The 15607-nt window shown below is 42.1% G+C and overlaps 1 protein-coding gene and 1 long non-coding RNA gene across 3 annotated transcripts in view; one reads left to right on the top strand and one right to left on the bottom strand.

The window, feature by feature from the left end:
• Window positions 1-319, bottom strand: part of LOC119161411 (uncharacterized) — a 30766-nt gene extending 30447 nt beyond the window's left edge. Inside the window, exon 1 of one of the 2 annotated variants that reach the window (XM_075879327.1) lies at window positions 73-319. In XM_075879327.1, the coding sequence (XP_075735442.1) occupies window positions 73-119 (47 nt within the window). In that variant the 5' untranslated portion in view covers window positions 120-319. The remainder of the gene's footprint in view (window positions 1-72) is intronic. The other variant, XM_037413866.2, reaches the window with a different exon arrangement.
• A 1277-nt stretch (window positions 320-1596) lies between these two features.
• LOC142776161 (uncharacterized) lies at window positions 1597-14149 on the top strand. The gene is made up of 2 exons (XR_012887360.1): window positions 1597-1816; window positions 6948-14149. It is a non-coding gene; the product is annotated as an uncharacterized LOC142776161 (long non-coding RNA).
• Window positions 14150-15607: the final 1458 nt, after the last annotated feature.

Below are 15607 nucleotides of genomic sequence, written 5' to 3'. Positions count from 1 at the left end.
AAAAAATCAAATAACTGTTGGCAAACAGTGCGCCACTGCGAAAGAAACGAACGTGTTACACGGAAGCTTTACCGGGTGTACACTGGTTTCCACTTCGAGGATCCTGGGTCACCCTCCATACCAGGATAAGTTCACCGGGCTTTGAATAACGCCAATATCGTCAAGTGACGCTGGTGAGTTCGAGCTAACGCGACACAGGGGTCGTTAATGTCTCCTCGAACTAGAAAAAAAAAAAATACGCCGCAGCAAACACGCGCTTTACAACTCCACGTGCCGCCCGTGGCCCCACGCCGGCGCCAGTCGATGGTTTCGGTTTGGACTCTCAGAAAAGCATCTTGCGGTGCGTCACGATTTCAATTTGTATGGACTTCACAAGTACTCAGTGTCTTTCAGGCACAAGAGCTAAGTGTGAAGTTGGACCGGTTAGACTACGGTGCGGCCTTAGATCCATTAAAGACATTTTACTTCTTTATAAAAATGAATTAAACTAATGTTTTTGGCGCATTGTTTAAGCTAACCAAGCAACTGTGATCTCACGCCACTTTCGTTTCCACATGCACAAAATAAGTTAAGCAAAAAAAAAATTATCATTAAACGTGTTTTTTTTTTGTTGTTGTATCAAAAACTATCGGTCAATCAATTAGCTTTCATCATTTTACCACATATTTTAGAAAATGTCTTGGGTTTGCATGCAACTATGAGAGGTCTGGGCTAGTTTGTATGACATGGCGATTGTTATGGCTTGAGAATAAGAACAGAACGACGACAAAAGGACAAGAAGAAGGGCGCTCGTTTTCTTCTTGTACCTTTGTCGTGTCCGTTCAATAAATTGAGTTGAAAGTTTGCTCTTCAGCCTTCATCTCTAGTGTACTATCTTCTAAGTAATGAATAGATACCAATTGGCCCAAGCAAGTACCTCATGAGCTTTGCCAACTCCAGATCAGAACCAGATAAAAAAACTATGTATATTAAGTATGAAAGGCTCATTGCCAGTTCGAGAGGTAGGCCACGACATGTAGGATAGCAAATGGACACCCATTACGATTTGAGTTAAATATGTCCCACACGGGATATCTTAAACATATCCTGTCTCAGATATCCGTAAAAAATGTAGTTTCGTACACATTTTGTGTCCTAAACCTGCTTCTTACTGCGGCTTGGCGCCCATCGCACACAAAATGACACTACTTACATTTTGCTTTGCTCACAGATGATCATCGTGTGAAGTAAAAAAAAGAGAAAAATAATAAATATTGCAAAATTGAATAAAAGATAATGACAAAGTATAATTCCAGCATAAATATTACGTATAAATTGAAATTTTATGTCTTCGAAACGGGAAAGCTGTGCGCGTTAGTGAATCACGAAAATTCTGATCAGCTTTGTTTAAACAGCGCGCCATTTCTCAAGTTTTTCAAAACCTGAAATAATGCAAAAAGTTATAAGTGTTACTTAATTTTAGAAATGAACTTGAGAAGTTTCTGTTGTTAAACACAACCTATAAATTTTTGCATTTACTAAATTTAGCAGCTTGTACTAATCTGCTATAGTTGTGCTGTTTCGAAGCAGCTCTGTACGCGCGAGCAATGGCGCCGCGCAGGTGATGCGCGCGATCCATGGAGGACGGATCCGTGCGCGCGATCCCACCCGTTTCTGTGGTTCAGCTTCTGTACCGCGATACTGTAGACGTCAAAAACTCTGAAAGGTCTCTGAGCGGATACAGAAATAAGCTCATCGTCGTTGAACTTGCGGTACAGTGTTTACGATGCGCCAAAACAAGATACTTGCAGGTGTTAGGTGTTAGATACCTGCAGTGGTAGGTGTTCTGTGCTGTTGTAGGGAATTTATCGGAATGAATAATCAGTTTGCAGCCATTATTGCGGCACAAACATAGGTAAGGTTCTGTTTGGCGCTGGCAACTGAGATATACTACGCCAAACAGAACCTTGCCAAAAAATGTTCCATGCACTTGATTGTGGTGGTGGTTAGACCACGTTTTCGACGAAGACAGCGGTCTTCAGCCGCACTCACGTGATGAATGCTGCGAAGGACAAAAGTGGCAGCTTTTGCACTGCTCTTATGCAAATTAGGCTTTCGGTTCACGTGTTCACCGTGGAAATGAAAACGGAATCAGTAATAGAGTTGTTTGTTGTGTTCTTGGTACTTTCGGTAATTCAGCGTTTGTTTAATTTGGATAATTTTGCCGGTACCGTGACAGTCAAATTAACAAGCTTTTACTTCAATGCTTTTCGTGACTGGCGCTGCGAAAGGTGCACAGAAAAGTTTGAAAAACAAAATATCACTTTTTGCCGGTTTAGAGAAGTTGGTGGAGGGGACTGTTCCTGTCAAATAGTGGATAAAGTTGTACAAGTCTCAAACTGCTGAGACTTTCGGGACACAGTCCTCTAATGACAGAGACGTGCGAAACTGAATCATTCAAAATTTTTAGCTCTGAAATGCATTTGTGTAATTTTTTGGCTGTATCAATTTACGTACTAGCATGTTGCCTCTCTCTGCAAGTGATGTGTATTGTTGCTTTTGCAGAAAACACGCTGGAAAAAATTTGATGAGGTAATGTTGCCAGACACAGCCAAGAGAATGAAAAAAGACGTGTTTTCGGATAAGGTGGCTACAAATTGCATTCGGCTAGGTGCCGCTTCAGAAGACAGCATGCTGCCAAATCCTGCTTGCTAGGGTTCTTTCTGCATTACTTTAATTCTTCAAGCAAATTTCTCTATCACACATTACATTACTGCTGACATACTTGGACAGCATATTTAGCTGCTCAACACCTGAATGTCGAGATCTGATTATGGTGGCTTATGTGAGCTGCAATTAAGAATGCCCACAAGAGCGCTTATTAACTCAATAGTTTTGACATTTCAGTGGAACAAAACGCTCATAACGTTAGTAAGTCGGACAAGTTGGTTGTTCAGACTAATGCCCATTGTTCATGTGTTGTTCTTGCACGCTTCTTATGATAGAGAAAAAAGCATGGTGCAAAGTTTCTAGCAAAATATAATGCATGAGACACAATATTCACAGATGATGTATTCTCTCTCTCTCTCTCTCTCTCTCTCTATATATATATATATATATATATATATATATATATATAATGTAATAATGTAATTCGTTCACTAACAAAACAAAAAAGCCCTCTGTCCCCCATTATTTTGTTTGTGCATATGAGAAGTTATTTTTAGTATTGGAAATTTTGTGCGTGAATGTAATTGACGAGTAGAACTTGTTAAAATCCTCCATGAAGCGGAAAAGACTTCCCTCATCGTAGTTCCATATCATAAAAATATTGTCTAAGTATCTTCTGTAGTAGAAAGGTTTCAAGGTGCGTCCCTCAATGAATGGGATTTCGAGTGAAGCCATGAAAATGCTTGCAAAGTCTGGGGCCATTTTTGTGCCCATTGCAGTGCCACTAACATGAAGGAAGTGCTTGCCACTGAACTCAAAATGGTCATAATTTCGTACAAGTTCACGAAGTGTAAACAGTACCTCGCCACTTACACCAGTTGATGAGTCAGATTTTACATATTCAGAAACCATGGCCGTTATTCCGTCATGGTGGGGTATGTTGGTGTACAGTGAGCAGACATCCACGGTCACCAGAAAACTACCGCCTAGGATGTTGAGGCTTAAAGTTTCGCAGATCAAGTGGTTTGTGTCCTTTAGGTAATAGGGAAAATTCAGGGGATGTCTTTTATTAAGGAATTGATGAATTTTAATATATTTTCTGTTGATGTGCTGTTACTGGATACTATCGGACATCCCGAATTGCCTGGCCTTTGTATTTTGGGGAGCAAATAGAATCGACCGGGAACAGAATGGGCCAGTAACATTGCTTTTAACATTTTGCCGGTAATTTTCTCGTCCCGGCGGAGATTATTTAGGGTTCCCTTTATCTCACTTTCAAATTCGGGAGTCAGGTCCGTAGGAAGTTCTTTGTAGAATTTTGTGTCTGATAGTTGTAGTTCCCCTTTCTTTAAGTAGTCCGACGTGTTTAGAATTACTATGCAGCCCCCTTTATCAGCAGGTTTGATGGTAATTTCAGCGTTTTTTCGTAGTTCATCGAGTGCTCTTCGTTCTGACTTTGATAGGTTGTTTCGAGATGGCCGATTTTTTTCATACGCTCTGATGATATCTTTTTGAACTGCTGATATATACATATCGAGGTGTTTGTCCCTCTGCTCACCTGGACACCATGATTTGTCACCATCAATCAATTTATTCTCGTTCATACAGTCCTTCCGATTATGAACGTATTCACGGAGGCGGAGATTATGCGCAAAGTTATCGAGGTCTTTGTAGAGTTCAAATTCATTGAATCTACCCGATGATGGACAAAAGGTTAAGCCTCTCGACAAAAGTTTTAGCCGAGCGGGCGTAAGGGTGGTGTTGGACAGATTGAGGACATTGTTCTCTTAAGTTTTTCGCTGCTCTCGGCTATCACGTGGCACGGGAGTGTCAGCATCATATTCGAGGGTCAGGCTGTTTTGATTAGGATTACACTGTAGTTTCGAGTTCCCATTTTTCTCCTCAAATTTATAGGTTGTGGTACGGGTGGTTCCTGGCGTTCTTGTAGGGTCTCATTCCCACTTTCCTGTTGCAGAGCAGTGGAGCTTCTGCAGTCCCGATAAAATTTTCTATCTTTTACTATTGAAATTTCGCCTCTCTTTTTTAGTTCATATCTTTCCAGTTCTCTCGCCTCATGCTCTCCGAGATTAGATACTAATTTCTGCGTGGCCTCCGCAACACTGTGTTCGGCGGCCTTACGCTCACTATGGTCCGCAATGACCCGAGTCAGTTAGTTGCAAGGATGCTTCTAGTAATATTTTTTTCCCACTTCCCCCTTTATGCTTCACTTAGTGTAGACGTTGAGGGGTTGCAGGCTAGGCGGAGGCCCTTGGGTGCAATATGGTGAGATAGATGTTTGGTTAATTGTTCCGCATGAGTTTCCTATTGCACTAGTTTTTCAATGATTTCCCTAACCGATAGAAATGACTGGGACCATGCGTGTTTGAGACGGCCCGTACCTTTTGTTTTCCCGTGTCAACTGGAAGCCGCCGCCTTAGTCTTCGCTGCGTTCGTCCGCCTGGTGTTGTAGGGCCCCGCTGGTGGGAGTCGCGACGTCGTCACTGCTGGGGCCCTGGATGGCTCTGTGTGTCCGTCGGCTTCCTGTTGTTGAGTGGGCTTAGCATAGGAGTATCCTATTCATTAAGGGACGCACCTTGAAACCTTTCTACTAAAGAAGATACTTAGACGATATTTTTATGCTATGGAACCACGATGAGGGAAGTCTTTCCCGCTTCATAGAAAATTTTAACAAGTTCGACCCCTCAATTAAATTCAACCACAAAATTTCCAAATCTAGCATTGACTTCTTCGACGTCACTGTCATTGTCAAAAATGACCGCTTGTCAACAAACCTTTACAAAAAGACCACAGACCGTCAAATGTACCTACATTTCAACAGCAGCCATCCAAAGCATTACAAAACGGGTATTCCATATTCTCAGGCCTACCGGTACCAAAGAAAATGCACCAATATGCAAGAATTTGACAGACACACAGAACACCTAAAGCATTCCTTATTGACACAAAATTATTCCGAAGACATTATTGACGATGCCATATTACGTGCTCGCAATGTGAACTGGAATGATATAATTGAGGGGCCAAACAGAGTATCTAAAACAACTTCCCAAACGAACCTTGTACTAACTTATTCCTCATTGGTGCCACGAATCAACAACATACTTTCCCGCCATTTCAACATAATCAGGCAAAGCAAACGACTAACTTCAATGTTCGCGGAGCCACCTCACATGGTGTACCGCAGGGATAAAAACCTGAAGGACAATCTTGTCAGAGCAAAAATAAACCCCTCCGAAATTCAATCAGGGTGTCGTCCCTGCGGAAAAGCTCGCTGCAAGGTATACCCACAGATGGTCACAACACGTGAATCAAAAGCGAACTTTTCTGATTTCGAATTCTGCATAACTGAAAGCCTAATTGTGACTTCAGTAACGTAATATACATGCTACATTGCAACATCTGCGGACAAGAATATATCGGCCAAACAGACACGCCATTTCGGCAGCGGTTCAATAATCACCAGTACCACGCCACTTCACTGCCAAACCACAGTTTTGAAAATATCAGTGTAACTCTTGTACAGTCCGGTTTCTCAAACAGGCGCGGAGAGCGTGAGGCATATTTTATTTTCAAATTTAGAACATTAGTAGTCGGCATCAACGAGGACCCCGGAGGACTCTCCTGCCTCTGAGAAGTAAGCCAGGAGGAAATTGGTGACAAAGATTTATAGCTGGAGACCATGCTTGCTTTTCTGACTGACTCGTACGTGTACACTGTCTTTTCTTGTTTTTTTTTCTTTTTCTTATATTATTTCTTTCCTCACGTGTACATACAAAATGTTTACGCTTGCCTACCACTTGACGGCCATTAAGGGGAAACGGGCGAAGATGAAAGGTAAAGAGCTGACCGACCCATCAAGGGAAAACTCTTCCCTTACGCGCGCCGTGGCGGGCCCCTTGCGCCACTGCGGCGACAATCTTGGGTGGCCCGACACACGTCGAGAACTCGCCAGCACAGGATGAGAATTAGACGTTGGCTGACACCGATATTTCAATGTGCACAGTCTAGTTTTGTGCTCAGCATTCACAGTGTTTTTTTGTTGTTTATTTGTTTCTTTAGTTCTCTCTCACTCTCGCAAACATCTTTCAAAGCAAGAGGGATGTGGCAGCAACAAAGTTTGATTGTCTATGTTAGTATAACTCATCCCCTGACGAAGGGAGTAACCCTCCCGAAACTGTTGAGAAATAAATATATTTATCTTTGTTGACAACGCTCCCATTGTGCCATATCCCATACCTTCACGAAGACTTACTGGCCTATTGAATTATTACTTTCAGTGGCCTGAACCATGGATGCCAGTACATCATCAATGGAGCGTTTGTCGCGAAGATACCCAAATTACTCCACGAAGTGTGCCGTCATCTGGGACTCGATCATGTGGTATGTCCATACGCATTTGAGCCCGAACGATTTAACGACGTCGTGCTTCATCTCTTATGGCGGTGCTATGTTTTCGGATATACCGGCGCTACTTGTGTACCTACCAGACCAGGTGGACAGGTTGTTTCTGCATGTGGGCACCACGGACATCATGAAGACTGGCTCTTCAAGATCACTGGGCTCGTTGAGGGAGGCATTGAAACGAATGAGGCAGATGGGCCCGATTATCACGACACTGCATGTTAGTCTACCACTGCCTCGCGCACCCAATCGCCGACGGCGGGACTCGAACTGGTGATCAGTGTCTCGGTTTAATATGGAGGTACAACGATTCAGCAGAGAGGCCCGCCGTCTTTGCCACAACGGGTTGTTGGGAGCAGGTGTCTACTACATAGAACACTCCCGTTTCTCAACACTCCCGCTGTGCCGCTTCCTGGCTGCTGACGGCTTACATGCGAGCTTTGAGGGAGTCGCGCTGCTGGCACAGCACACCAAGGTACAGCTGCGATGGATGTCAGCGGCATGGAGATCGGTGGCTACCGCTTGCACGGCCAACTCCAGTATCAAGCCCACTCAACAACAGGGAGCCGAGGGACACAGCCATCCAGGGCCCCAGCAGTGACGACGTCGCTACTCCCACCAGTGAGGCCCTACAACACCAGGCAGACGAACGCGGCGAAGACTAAGGCAGCGGCTTCCAATTGACACGGGGAAACAAAAGGTACGGGCAGTCTCAAATTGCACCTAAGCGCCTCCGCCTAGCCTGCAACCCCTCAATGTCTACACTAAGTGAAGCAGAAAGGGGAAAGTGGGAAAAAATATTACTAGAAGCGTCCTTGCAACTGACTCGGGTCATTGCGGACCATAGTGAATGTAAGGCCGCCGAATACAGTGTCGCGAAGGCCACGCAGAATTTAGTATCTAATCTCTGAGAGCATAAGGCAAGAGAACTGAAAAGATATGAACTAAAAAAGAGAGGCGAAATTTCAATAGTAAAAGATAGAAAATTTTATTGGGACTGCAGAAGCTCCACTGCTCTGCAACAGGAAAATGGGAATGAGATTCTACAAGAACGCCAGGGACCACCCGTGCCACAACCTAACTTTGAGGAGAAAAATGGGAACTTGAAACTACAGTGTAATCCTAATCAAAACAGCCTGACTCTCGAATATGACGCTGACACTCCCGTGCCACGTGATAGCCGAGAGCAGCGAAAAACTTATGAGAACAATGTCCTCAATCTGTCCAACACAACGCTTACACCCGCTCGGCTACAACTTTTGTCGAGAGGCTTAACCTTTTGTCCATCATCCGGTAGATTCAATGAATTTGAACTGTACCAGACCTCGATAACTTTGCGCGTAATCTCCGCCTCTGTGAATACTTTCATGATTGGAAGGACTGTACGGATGAGAATAGAATGATTGGTGTTGACAAATCATGGTGTACAGGTGAGCAGGGGGACAAACACCTCGATATGTATATACCAGCAGTTCAAAAAGATATCATCAGAGCGTATGAAAAAAATCAGCCATCTCGAAACAACCTATCAAAATCAGAACGTGGGGCACTTGATGAACTACGAAAAAACGCTGAAATTGCCATCAAACCTGCTGATAAAGGGGGCTGCATAGTAATTCTAAACAGGTCAGACTACTTAAAGAAAGGGGAACGACAACTATCAGACACAAAATTCTACAAAGAACTTCCAACAGACCCTACTCCCGAATTTGAAAGTGAGATAAAAGGAACCCTAAATAATCTCCGCCGGGCGAGAAAATTACCGGCAAAACGTTAAAAGCAATGTTACCAGCCCATTCTGTTCCTGGTTGATTCTATTTGCTCTCCAAAATACACAAGGCAGGCAATCCGAGACGTCCGATAGTATCCAGTAACAACACATCAACGTAAAATATATCACAATTCATGAATTCCTCAATAAAAGAAATCCCCCCGAATTTTCCCTATTACCTAAAGGACACAAACCACTTCATCTGCGAAACTTCAAGTCTCAACATCCTAGGCGGTAGTTTTCTGGTGACCATGGACGTCTGCTCACTGTACACCAACATACCCCACCATGACGGAATAACGGCTATGGTTTCTGAATATGTAAAATCTGACTCATCAACTGGTGTAAGTGGCGAGGTACTGTTTACACTTCTTGAACTTGTACTAATTTATAACCATTTTGAGTTCAGTGGCAAGCACTTCCTTCAGGTTAGTGGCACTGCAATGGGCACAAAAATGGCCCCAGACTTTGCGAGCACCTTCATGGCTTCACTTGAAATCCCATTCATTGAGGGACGCACCTTGAAACCTTTGTACTACAGAAGATACTTAGAAGATATTTTTATGATATGGAACCACGATGAGAGAAGTCTTTTCCGCTTCATAGAAGATTTCAACAAGTTCCACCCGTCAATTACATTCAAACACAAAATTTCCAAAGCTAGCATTAACTTCTTGGACATCACTGTCACGGTCAAAAATGACCGCTTGTCAACAAACCTTTACAAAAAGCCTACAGACCGTCAAATGTACCTACATTTCAACAGCAGCCATCCAAAGCATTGCAAAACGGGTGTTCCATATTCTCAGGTCTGCCGGTACCGAAGAATATGCACTGATATGCAGGAATTTGACAGACACGCAGAACACCTAAAGCATTCCTTATTGAAACAAAATTATCCCGAAGACATTATTCACGGTGCCATGCTACGTGCTCGCAAAGTTAACCGGAATGATATAATTAAGGGGCCGAACAGAGTATCACAAACAACTTCTCTAACGAACTTTGTACTAACTTATTCCTCATCAGTGCCACGAATCAACAACATACTTTCCCGCCATTTCAGGCAGAGCAAACGACTAACATCAATTTTCGTGGAGCCACCTCATATGGTGTACCGCAGGGATAAAAACCTGAAGACATTCTTGTCAGCGCAAAAACAAACCCTTCCAAAATTCAATCAGGGTGTCGTCCCTGCAGAAAAGCTCGCTGCAAGGCCCACAGATGGTCACAACACGTGAATCAAAAGCGAACTTTTCTGATTTCGAATTCTGCATAACTGAAAGCCTAATTGTGACTTCAGTAACATAATATACATGCTACATTGCAACATCTGCGGACAAGAATATATCGGCCAAACAGACACGCCATTTCGGCAGCGGTTCAATAATCACCAGTACCACGCCACTTCACTGCCAAACCACAGTTTTGAAAATATCAGTGTAACTCTTTTACAGTCCGGTTTCTCAAACAGGCGCTTAGCGCGAACAGCGTGAGGCATATTTTATTTTCAAATTTAGAACATTAGTAGACGGCATCAACGAGGACCCTGGAGGACTCTCCTGCCTCTGAGAAGTAATCCAGGAGGAAATTGGTGACAAAGATTTATAGCTGGAGACCATGCTTGCTTTTCTGACTGACTCGTACGTGTACACTGTCTTTTCTTGTTTTTTTTTCTTTTTCTTATATTATTTCTTTCCTCACGTGTACATACAGAATGTTTACGCTTGCCTACCACTTAACGGCCATTGAGGGGAAACGGGCGAAGATGAAAGGTAAAGAGCCGACCGACCCATCAAGGGAAAGCTCTTTCCTTACGCGCGCCATCGCGGGCTCCTTCCGCAATGCGGTGATAATCTTGGGTGGCCCGATACACGTCGAGAACTCGCCAGCACAGGATGAGAACTAGGTGTGGGCTTACACCGATATTTCGATGTGCACAGTCTGGTTTTGTGCTCAGCAATCACAGTGTTTTGTTTCTTTTTTGTTTGTTTGTTTCTTTAGTTCTCTCTCACTCTGGTAAACATCTTTCAAGGCGAGAGGGACCAAAAGCAACAAAGTTTGAAGGTCTATGTTAGTATAACTCATCCACTGACGAAGGCAGGACCCCTCCTGAAAGGGTTGGGAAATAAATATATTTATCTTTGTTGACAACACTCCTGTTGTGCCATATCTCATACCTTCACAAAGACTATCTGGCCCATTGAATTATTACTCTCAGTGAGTGAGTGTGTGTGTGTGTGTGAGAGAGAGAGATATTTAGCTGTAATGGTGTACTTCACATTTGCTTGCACATTGTTAAATGTTCTTCTGTATTTCAATTGGTTTCCTCTTACAGTTGGACAAAACCAGATCTGTTGTTTCACAGGTTTATAATATTGACAATGTGCTTTTTGTGTTGACCGCCTTTCAGTGAACAAAACGAGTTTGCTTGGCCAACTACATGTACTATGTCTAACAAGGGAGGGTCATCTTTGTATTTTTTTTGTTAATGGAGTAAATATACTGCCTCTGTGCCATTCTTAGTACGCTTCTTAAATTTAGTACAGAAGTTGCTGCTGCCAGCCCCCACTGTCTAGAGACACATTACTTAGTGCTCTTCATCTTTTGTCAAAGAACATAATTGTGCACGTTATATTCTGCAGTTTTACTTTCAAAAACTATAATAATTATGTGCCATAATAGAGGGCTTTTTATTACCTTTTACCCCCTGGGTAGTAGGATATGCTTTACAATGAAAGCACATGGGTACAATGGCACTATGTCTGTTCGCTGCGATGGTGTCACTTGGCTGCTAACCTGAAGATTGTGGGTGTGATCCTCGCAGTGGCAGTCCCATTCGGATGGAGGTAAAATGCTAAAGGCCCATGTGCGATTTCTATGCATGTTAAATACCACCAAATGGTAAAAATTGCCATAGCCCTCTATTAAGGCAACCTCATAATCATATCATTACGTATGAATAATATCATTGTAGCTGTTGTTATGTCTCCATCAAAATGTGGCTCTATCAGCTCTGACTTAATCCCGCCATCTCATGCTTAGTATCGGATCACCTTAGCTGTCTGAGCCAGTGCACCATGCGGGACTACGTTGTTGTGTATAGAGCTTCACTTTCTGAATGTGTACGCTTCATAGCAAGCTTGGATTTTGTTTTTAATAGTTATTTTCAGTAATTTTTGCTTTCTCTGACAGTTTTCCTGAGAATGGCATGCATGTAGTGGGAAAATAGCATTTTATAGAGGCGTTTGCTTTCTTTGAATTTGCTTAAAGGAAACCTCCTAATTTAACAGGTCACTCCCTAGAAAACATGAAGACGTTGGGGCACCAGTTGGAGACATGGAATGGGCACGACCCTACAGAATATTACATTCCCTAGGGGCGTGTCATGTACTGTTTTGTTATATCTCCTGTTCTTTATCTTTAATTTGTAGTACTGTACTTGTCAATACATATTTATTCAATATTCAATTCCAGTTTGCACGTAACTGAAACGTGTATGTATGTTACATCACAGTGCGCAATGTACAGTTTTTTTGTGCTATGTGCCTAAATAAAAGTGTGTGTATGCAATACACTTGATTCAGTATTTCTCTAGCACAAGCGGACGTGTACCATTTTATGTTGCCATCTGTCAAATTTCATTTAATGAAAGTGTTGTGATTTCAGAAGTTCAAATCGTGCAGAAGTTTTTCTATGCTTTGAGGTGCTGATTTGATTAGTTCTTTTCAAAAATGCACTTTGGTAAAAACTTAGTGTGTGCTTCAGTCTAATGTCATTAATTTCAGTGCATGTTTAGGACTAATTACTTTAGCATCTGAAAGCACCGGAAAACGTATTCATGCCTTGAACTTGTGAGATTGCAACTTCAGAGAGTAAAAAAAAGAGTATAGAAGACTGCTTTTAGAAGACACTGTGAATAAAATACATCCCTTAATCTCTCTCTCATGTACACAGTGTGTCCTTCTGGACTTGCAAGGGATAACCCTGGGATCAGGAAAGTGTGGCCAAATCGACCTGCAAGGGATGTCCGTCGCTGTTGTTTTGGAAATGCAGTGGATAACTGATATCCAGTAAGGGGTGTCCTGTGGACGTCCCTAGCATGTCATTGTTGTCACTGGGTAATACAGTTCTTTCCAGGCATTTGGGTTGGGCACTCTGAAATGTTTTGATGATTCAAAAAATATATTCAGCTTAGAAGATCATTTGAAGCTTCTGTCGGTTTTTGTTCTAGGTAGCAACTGATGCCAAACCTTTAAACTGTAAAAGATAAAAGTTATTTCATATTTGTAAACTGTGACTACCAAACTTGTAAAAGCCATGTATTTGCATAGAACAGTGAAGGGTAGTGTGTATATGTGGTCGGATATCAATTTTTATTTTCAATGCATCTTAGTAGTGAAAAAGTTATTGTGCACAGGGCACAGTTTTATAATCATTGTAGTGGGTTTCAGCATGAATCATTAGCATGAACCAGCAGACCCCGTTATTCAGCACAATATGAAATAAGGCTATAAAGTAATGAAAATTATAGTGTTCCTAACAAATTGGTATAAGAAAAAGGTAAGATTTTACATCTAGTCAAGAATGCAAACATTATTTTCTTCAAATGCTGTGTTTTATTTGCTCCTTTTAGACAAGTATTCATCAAATACAACTCCTAGGCATTCGAATGCATGAACTAGCTCCTTTGATCGGACAATCAAACGAACAAAAAACGTTTTACATAATTTTTTTTTCTTACTCGGGCTGAAAAATATTTTTTTCAATATTTGAAGGGGTCTCACGATTCCTCGGGCTTGGTTTAAAAAAAAAAAAAAGCCTGTGGGAAGCAGACGCTGCTATGAGCAGCCCAGCCAAATTGTGTGGTCATAAATAGTAAGGTACGTTTAGAAGCAGCGTGTCAAGTTGCTATTTTTTCAAGTGCCATCTTTTCTTACAGAGGCCTGTTCTCAAGCTTTTCAGAACTTCTGGTGCCTCCTGTTTGGCATCACACGAGAGATTACATGCCAATAATCAACAAAAATCAAGAGCAGTTCTTGGATCAGATGCATTTCTTCGCACAGAGTGCTACCACGCGTTGGTGCCGCTCTCCTTAGCAGCCACACTAGCGTTCACAGGAATCACAATGGCAGAGAGCGATAATGTTTCATCGTATGTGCTCAAGGTCATGAGGCATGCTGACAGTATACTAACTTCTTTTCCTCGTTCTGTTCCTCCCTCTGTAGATTTCAGTATGCTCGTTAGGATGCTAGATGAGAGAAAGTACTTGAAGTGTGCAATAAATGCTTGTAACTCCGCTTATTCTTCATGAATTTGACAAATTTTTGAAGCAATTGGTTCTTGAAGTAATACTCTGACACTGAGGCCATTCGATGGTCACTTGGAAAAGTGATTTAGGATTTCTTTAAGGATAGTTTTGTGCAAACTGAATATGGACATTGACTGACTCAAATGTCAAGACATTTTGAAATTGTGGATGTGATTTACTACTAAATACAAGAGCTGTGCCGTATGCATACTTAAGTACATTTAAATTTTGTAGGGCTTTGGGATGTTTAGGTAAACTGAAGTTTGTGTTGGTCCCAATGCTGGCTCTTAAGGCATGGCGTAGGTTACTTCTGTGATACAAGGGGTAGATAGAGTTCCTTCTGTGAATATTTATCGCTGTCAATATGTACAGCGTAAGCTTAATAAATATTGATGTGTGTGGTATGAATGAGCACATATCATGACACTTCAAAAAAACTCGCTGTTGATGAAGTGTTTCTTTCTTATATAAGCACCCTGAAATAGTTTTGATGATTTTATTAAAAACTTATTGAGACAGTAGTGCACGTCTTATGGATCTAATGAGTATCAACATAAGGGCCCCGCTGAAAGTTCAAATTGATTAGAAATTTTCTTTGCGTGTTCATCGCTAAGAATTGCACTAGCACTGCCAATAAAGTTCTCAGCTGCCTATATCTGCTCATGGTACCTTGCATGAATCAGCGACATATCACAGGTGATCTACAGGACTTGTGCTACCATCTCAATACATTTGTACATTTGGATGAAATTGTCAAAACTATTTGACGATCCTTATACAGTAGACTCTCATTAAACGGAACCTGAAGGGACCGAGAAAATGTGTTCCATTGTGTTCCATGTGTTCCAAGAGCTACAGGTTCATAGCAAGGCCGTACCCGAGTGAATTCACAGAAGAGGGTACCAGACTGGAGGGCATTAAAACTCAGAATGGGGTGTTGGCAGCTGTGGTACTGGAGGAGTTCCTGAAAGAGCTCGCCGCCATTAGTCAAGAGCACGCCATCCAGCAGCTTGCCTGATGACATTGCGCAAAACGACACAACGCACTTTCTCCACATTGAAGCAGCACTGAGATTCCTTGTATAGCATTTTTCCAAGCACCATTGTGTGTGTGTGTGCTTTCTGTACCATACTGATGCCAGGTCTGTATAGATAGAATAGTATTTTATGGTGACAGCCTCGTTGTTGAGTTAGCATCTGTGTTCTGAGGTTTTAAATTTCAATGCCGTTTGGCATGCATCACATAGTCAGAGGGGGCCCGGAAAAACTGAATGAAAAAACGACAGTGCTAGCCACATTGGCATTCGATCGGCACATCCGAAATGTTGCAAAAGTTTATTTTGCAGCTTTGTTGCTCCTGTCATTAAATGCATAATAATTGGTAAGAATGTTCAAAATTTTTAGAAAAGTATAAATATGCAATGTTGTAAGAAAGATGAATTACATAGTTATTTA

Source organism: Rhipicephalus microplus, chromosome X (assembly GCF_043290135.1).
Source record: "Rhipicephalus microplus isolate Deutch F79 chromosome X, USDA_Rmic, whole genome shotgun sequence".
NCBI lineage: Eukaryota > Metazoa > Arthropoda > Arachnida > Ixodida > Ixodidae > Rhipicephalus > Rhipicephalus microplus.
Note: the sequence above shows the minus strand (reverse complement) of the source record. Positions and strands in the feature narration are given on the sequence as shown.